We start from the raw sequence: 7,992 nt of genomic DNA, 5'->3' as shown, positions 1-7,992 counted from the left end.
CTGTTTTGCTTACATGGATGTTTCTGTACTTAAATGTATACATTTGAAAATTACAATTAAATCATTTAAAATTAAAACGGACTAAATGCCAGTCTTTGAATTAAACAAATTGTATGAAAGTAAAATTAGACAAATAATTTTAGAATAGTTTACAGTATCACACATAGAAAAACTAAAGTTAAAAATCAAAGTTATTGTATTTTCTTTCTGAGAAAAAAACAAAAACAAACAAACAATAAATTGTAATGAAAATATTTTTTCCCCCAATTCAAAAGATTATTAGAAAATTACAAAGAATTAACTTTTTTTCTCCACCAAAGTTTAGCCATTTTTTGTCTTATCTCTTTGGTTTGTAAACCATATACTAAGGGATTTAATCCTGGTGGTACAATGTGAAACATTATACTAGATAGTTTCCTGCTGTCAGAGTATTCAGGAAAACGATGGAGAAATGTCATGATAGCGCCAGAAAAAAACATGATTAAATAAACAGCTAAATGTGTACTGCAGGTTTTTATAGCTTTGCTGTTCAGTGCTTGGTTTTTGCTACTTTTGCATACAGCAGCAATCTTGACATATGTTAAAAATATAGATACCGCTGAAAAGCAGAGTACAGCCACAGTATAAATAATTCCATACACATTATTTATGACCACACTTTCACAAGACAATTTAAACAGTGAGGCGTTGTCACAGAAAGGGTTTTCAATTTTAGATCTGCAGTGAGACAATCGCACAGTGAGTCCTAACATAATTGTCACCAAAAGTATTGCCAGCCCCCAGGCTGATGCTGATAATTTAATCACCATCTTATTGGTCATTATAGATGAATATCTAAGTGGATTACATATAGCCACATATCTGTCAAAAGCCATGATTATCAGCACATAGTGACATGCAGCTATGAATACATGTACAAAATATGCTTGAGTAACACACTCCGCATATGTGATATAGCGCTCTGAGGTTTCCTTTAAAATGTCTTGCATTAAACGTGGCAAAATGACAGTAGTCCCTAATATATCATTCAGTGGCAAGTTACAGAACAGAAAATGCATTGGATGATGTAGATTCTTCTCTGTTGAGATCAGAACTATAAGTCCAATGTTGGATATCATTGTAAAGACATAAGCCAAGAGAAGCAGGATGAAAACTGGATCGGAAGATTGAGGCGAAACTTTCAGTCCCTCCAGGAGGAGAATGCTGTGTCTGAATGTGAGGTTGTCCATGGTCAGCTCTCCACAAAACCTGAGGAGAGAAAAAAAAACCCAGATCTAATATTTCATTAATAGCATTTCTACTAGAAGTTCTCATAAGACCTAAATAAACAAAACAGAAAAAAGAAAAAAAACACACACACACACACAAAAAAGATCCCACAAACGGGTAGCAGTCAAATAAAACAATATAAATTTACTCTATAAGTTTTCCACTATTATGAGTGTAATTGATTTATTGCTACATGGATATCGGGAGTTCTGGAACAAAATAGTTATGTTCAAAGTAATATAAACCTTAATTAATCAAAAAGTATAACATTTCTACTCTGAGGAAATATTTACTAACCCTCATCTTTAAATACATAGTCCAAAGGTGCTGCTGTGATGCTGTAATAATCCCAAAGGATTCACTTACCTGTAACAATGTTGTTGCTGGCCGTTATCACTGGAGACCCTCCCTCCTGCCCCATACATACTGTACATACATACATAAATAAGAACAAACTGTTAAAATGTGTTATTTTATTTTTTGTATGCAACAATTTTATATTATTTTTGTTTATTTATTTTAATTATGAATTCAATAATTTGTTTTCGGTTGTGTGTGCAATGGACTTTTATTTTGGCCTTTATTATTGTCTTTGGAGCCATTTATTCATTTATTTGGAACTTGCAGGTTAATTAGGAAACTGTACCTCACATCATCCATCGAGAAGTTCAGATGTATTTTCACCCGTCTCATTTTCTCTTTTACACGTATGAAATACATAAATACTATTAAACATAAGAATAATTTTTAGAATGTGTTTTCATTTAGCAAACTCCAGCTTCTAAACACTTGCCACACTACCAATTGCATTTCTTTAATATCACAAATTTTCAGTTTGAAAAGCCACAACATTTAGGTGTCACGGGCAGGGTGTTCCAGAGACCAGGCAGGAAGACGAAGATGACAAATAAACGGCTATTTAATGACTTGACAACAGGGAATTAAGACTGGGTAGACATCCACATTCAGGGTAACATTCACAATAACCGACCAACTACAATACAAGAGACAGGAACTAACATAGAGCAGATAACCAGGGGCAGACAGGTGAGCACAATGAGGTGATAACTACTAACGAGAACAGGAACAACCAAATAAGGACACAGAGGGAGAAACCACAATCCACAGTCCACAGGGGTGTGACAGAAGCAGACTTCAGGTGATTGAGAAAAACTTTCAAATCACACTCTGTGTCCACAAATGCCTACTTTTGTACTATATAGTAGGCAAAAAAGGCGGATGACCTACTTTAATATCCCATGAGGCCTCGAGAGAGAAGTTGTGAATGGCAGTAAAGTGAGGCAGCTGCTTTTATTAATACTATATAGAACATACTTTTTTTTAACTGTCGTGAAGTAAATTTCAAACCATGTGTACTTCCTACTATACAGTATGTGATTTCAGACGCAGCGACTGATTGCTGCCCAGTCAACACGTGAGATCATGCGATGATCACAGTGACATCACACAATCCTCATACTGTGATCCTCACGGTGTGAGTAATAGGTGAAATCATTGTGAGTTCACACGATCCTCATACTGTGATCCTCACGGTGTGAGTAATAGGTGAGTTCATTGTGAACTCAAACGATCCTCATACTGTGATCCTCACAGTGTGAGTAGTAAATAAAATCATTGTGAGTTCACACGATCCTCATACTGCAATCCTCACAGTGTGAGTGGTATGTGAGCTCATTGTGAGTTTCAAATTTTGAGCAGGTTGAGAGAAGGCAGTTAAAATATTAGTCACCGGGGATAAGATCATCTACATCTTGGTTAAGATTACTAAAAGTTTAGCACCTACAGCACACATTACATCCATTGATGCAGAAATGCAGATATGTTCTACATGCCTAAAGTATATAGAGAGATAAACCTTATAAACTGCTTGATTTGGTGTAACAACTTAAAATATAATTTGCATATACAATAAACTATAGTATTAATTTAGATCTCTCTACAGAAAGGATGATACGGGAAACACAGGATGTCATCTTTATAAAATACAGCGAGAAGTAGGAGTAGTGAGGATATCAAAATTTTATCAAGTTTAAGGGTTGGTCACATGTTGAATAAAACTTTAAAATGAATAAATAAACATCCAACAGGATTATGTGAGCAGTGTTGCACACTTGAAATACGAGACTATAGACAAGTGTAATGAAATGAAGATCAGGTTCATCTTTAATAAACAAAACAAGCTAAAACAAAACGGAGCACAAACATGGCACATCTCTCTTTCTTGCTCACCGCAGAATGTTCAGGACCCCAAAACTTTTTCTAGCTGCCCCACTTGCGCCTGATAGTGCTATGTGTCTTTCACAATGCCCTTGAATCAAAATAAATGAATAGTTGTACATAAAATAACAGTAAATACAACAATAATAAAACAAACCCTGACATGCATCTCTTCCTTTTTTTAGGGGGGGGGGTACACAAGTTATAATCATGATTTCTATGTTTGCCACAAGAGGAGTCAGTGGAACATCTATGTGTTTGTCAACAGTATTTTAATGAAAAATAAACAATGAAGAAGGAACTTAGAAAGGTGGGAGTGGAAGGAATAAAGCTAAACAAAAAAAGTATAATCACTTATGGATTAGAGAGCTTATTTCTTTATCTCAAATGTACAGAACTGATAAAGAGAACGAAGGGTTTCTTGGTAACACTTTACAATAACAGTACATGAATTATCATGTACTAATACCTGAATTAATAATTACTTGACTATGAACTAATGATGAGTTAAGATATGTATTAATCAAGAACTAATGAAGAACTAACTTAACTACGACATGAGTCATATGAACTACTGCATGAATAACACTACCTTAATTACATGTTAGTTCCTGCATGTTAGTTAATGTATTAATTAACACTTTGGGGTAAACTAAATCAAACATGCTCTAGAAGCAAGATGTATGAAAATGGCACAATGTAAAATTGTTTATAAATTTGCCACCTGCAGTTGTCACAAACATCAGTGAACGACAGTGGATTTCTTGCAATATTTACGTTTAACCTAACTCATCCAACACGCAATGATGCATTCATAATTAAAAACAATTTAATCTCATTCGGTTTTGAGTGATTCCACTGCTGCCGTCCAACAATAACGTATTCATTAAGTAGGTGCAATTTTCCAAATTAAAATCAGTGTTAGCATAGAGATGATGGTTATCGCTTTGGTTATGTTATGGATTGGTTTACTATATTTATATCATAATAATGCACTGCAGTCAGACGTTTGTCTTGTGTTTTTGCTCTTCTTTTGGGTCACTATTGCCCCTTCAAAATGTCAACTATCCTCCTACTGTTCAGTTCCTTTTCCATCCAAATGCAGCCACAGGACCTCTGCTCTTCCACTTCTTTACAAACCACCAAAAAGCACCAAATATCTGATTTAGATGAGCTGAATATGTATAGAACATGTGTAATTGATAACCTTTAAAGATGTGCCCCTCCAAGACAAGTCATGACATAATGATACATTAGCAAGTCATGAATTCATGTTACTTTATAAATAATTAACTGAATTAGGCTAAATTCAAGTGAGACACATTTGTTTTTATTTTGCTTTCAGCCAAGTTAAAAAAATTTTTTTTCTTTTTTATATGGTGTAACCCCTTTACAAATTGCTCTTGACACAGTAAAACAGACAATAGAGATACAAAAGCAGAAGATTCTTCATCTTCAGGAAAAAGTTGACTCTCTAACAGATGACAAAACATTTTTCAAATTAAGATTGGAGGATGGTATGTAATAGGGTCATGAACTTGCTTTAAGAACAATTCTGCCAGTCAGTATGTTGCTATGTTTAATTAGAAATACTTTCATCAGACAAGAAAGGCTGTGGACTAGAGACCTGCACTCCCGCCGCCCGCTGGAGTACCGCGGGACCCAATGCAACAGGGTGCTCTTGGTGGGCGAGTGCGGGCGGACTATGGACTGTGGACCCTGAGGGTGACATTAGCCCCTGTCGCACTGGGTAGTTATAGGAATTTGGTTTTAGGAACTAGCCACCAGGGTGGTTCCCAGAGAACTAAATGTTCCCCTAGGGCAGTGGTTCTCAAGCCTGTCTTGGAGTACCCCCTTCCCTGCACATTTTGTATGTCTCCCTATATCTGACACACCCACTTCAGGTCTTGCAGTCTCCACTAATGAGCTGATGAGTTGAATCAGGTGTGATAGATGAGGGAGACATACAAAATGTGCAGGGAAGGGGGTACTCCAAGACAGGCTTGAGAACCACTGCCCTAGGGCCATTTTCCTAGTTGCATTCGCACCGCCAGTAGGAACGCTGAAGTGACACAAGCCATGCTTGTTGTTGTGACTTATTTTGACAGCGCTATGAATATTTAAATATTTATTAGTTTACGATCTGTTTAACAGTCCTGTCTAATATGCTATTTGATAGAACTGTTATACAAAGAAAGTAATCAGAAAGTAATCAGTATATGAAAAAGTATTAGTGTTTGCCGTGTGGTTGATGTCCAATGTCGCTAGCTGAGCAGAAATAGATAATCATGTTTCGTTCGGTCGCCTCAAACTTGCATTGGATTTTAACCTTAGTGTAAGGTTGAGAGGTCCATCTATCACTGTTTTCCGTGTTCGTAGAGTTAGTTCAGCCAATCAGCCTAAATTATAAACTGACTGCCATAGTAGGAAAAAACATACTATGGTAGTCAATGGGGGCCGAGATCTGCTTGGTTGCAAACATTCTTCCAAATAGCTTCCTTTGTGTACAGCAGAGGAAAGAAACTCATACAGGTTTGGAACTACTTGAGGGTGAGTAAATGATAACAATTTTCATTTTGGGTGAACTATCCCTTTAATATCTAACAATGTTTTGTTAATGTTACTGTTGGTTATTAGTGAACATTCTCCAAACACAGTTTTAAATATTGATTTTATTTTTACATTGTTACGTAATATCTTTAATTTTATGTTGAATTTTATGTAAAGTAATATACAAGTAATATACAACTTATGCCTCTTGGTTTAAGATGCACTGATATTTAAAAGCTTTGTTAAATAAAAGTGTTTTACCTTTTCATTTCTGTGCTTTTTTTAAGTGCTGGTGAATATGTATATTAAAGTAATCGTCTTGGTGCTAAATAAGTATCACCTTGGTGGATGTTAATTGGTATTTTAGATAATGACTTTTGACTTTACATGACTACACATTATTACTAACTCATCATTCATTATTTATTTAGGTGGCGTTAATGCACCTTAACGTTGGATTCCACCTGCCTTAAAACATGAAGAAGAAGAAGAGTAATGTTCGCGCTGCGCTGTTGTAACTGAACCGCGCCGCGCTGTCAGCTCGGTGGCGCTAGTAAACACGTTCTCTCTGCGCTGTCGAGTCGGTCGCGCCGCTCGGTCCATTGAGCCGCGCCTATGACAGGTCAGCGCGGCGCGAACACTTGAATACCGTGCCGTTTCGTCCCACATTTGGGTTGTTTCGCTTCCCATAGGCGGTAGGGTCGCCGTGCGGCTGCAGCTTTCTCTCGTGGTGGGGGCGTTTTGTGCAGTCGCGTCGCGGTCTCGGCGATTCCACGCGGAGCATAAATACAAACTGAAAAACCTGTGAGATCCAAGTGGAAAGGTTCTGGGAATGTTTAACATATGTATTTATTTTATTGTTTTAAAATAGTTTTCTTCGTTTCTTAATTGTAAACTTAAAATATGAGCCTTTAAAGCAGGGTCTAAAAATATATATGGTCTTTTTTTTTATAAAATATTATACATTTAACTAAAGGATCCTGCAAGCACTTTAATTTTCCCCCTTGACTCGTACTGCACAAAAAGTGGTTTAATAACGTTGAATGTTACAGGGACTGATTCTTGCAAATGCAGATCCCATTGTGTTCTGGTTAAATAATTTGTATTTATTTGATTTATTTATTGCTAAGGTTTGCATATGGTGGTGTGTTCTTTATGACAGCTTTCCTAAAAACATATCCTATTCCTAAAATAAGAAGTATCCCAATATATCGCCTTGCTTACAGTATTGCAATGTATCACAACCCCTTTATCGTGATAGGTATCGTATCACCAGACTTGTTAATGTATCATTATGTCATGACTTTACTTGTGGGGGCACATTATTACTAACTCATCATTAATGACTTATTAAGTAGCATTAATTCATGACTTGTTAATGTATCATTATGTCATGACTTGTCTTGGAGGGGCACATCTTTAAAGGTTATCAATTACACATGTTCTATACATATTCAGCTCATCTAAATCAGATATTTGGTGCTTTTCGGTGGTTTGTAAAGAAGTGGAAGAGCAGAGGTCCCGTGGCTGCAATTGGATGGAGAAGGAACTGAACAGTAGGAGGAAAGTTGACATTTTGAAGGGGCAATAGTGACCCAAAAGAAGAGCAAAAACACAAGACATAAATGTAGTAAACCAATCCATAACATAACCAAAGCGATAACCATCATCTCTATGCTAACTGATTTTAATTTGGAAAATTGCACCTACTTAATGAATACGTTATTGTAGGACGGCAACAGTGGAATCACTCAAAACAGAATGAGATGAAATTGTTTTTAATTATGAATGCATCATTGCGTGTTGGACGAGTTAGGTTAAATGTAAATATTACAAGAAATCCACTGTCGTTCACTGATGTTTGTGACAACTGCAGGTGGCAAATTTATAAACAATTTTACATTGTGCCATTTTCATACATCTTGCTTCTAGAGC

The 7,992-nt window shown here is 36.2% G+C and overlaps 1 protein-coding gene across 1 annotated transcript; it reads right to left on the bottom strand.

Annotated features, from left to right (window-relative positions):
- Positions 1-287: 287 nt before the first annotated feature.
- On the bottom strand, positions 288-1,229 carry LOC107588785 (olfactory receptor 8G1-like). The gene is made up of 2 exons (XM_016277020.1): positions 884-1,229; positions 288-754 (listed from the first exon to the last, which is right to left on the bottom strand). The coding sequence occupies exons 1-2, from the start codon at positions 1,227-1,229 to the stop codon at positions 288-290; spliced, it is 813 nt and encodes a 270-aa protein (XP_016132506.1).
- Between the last annotated feature and the right edge of the window lie 6,763 nt (positions 1,230-7,992).

Source organism: Sinocyclocheilus grahami, unplaced genomic scaffold, assembly GCF_001515645.1.
Source record: "Sinocyclocheilus grahami isolate Dianchi unplaced genomic scaffold, SAMN03320097.WGS_v1.1 scaffold107.1, whole genome shotgun sequence".
NCBI classification, from domain to species: domain Eukaryota; kingdom Metazoa; phylum Chordata; class Actinopteri; order Cypriniformes; family Cyprinidae; genus Sinocyclocheilus; species Sinocyclocheilus grahami.
The sequence above is the reverse complement of the archived record's forward strand: the minus strand, read 5'-3'. Positions and strand labels throughout refer to the sequence as shown.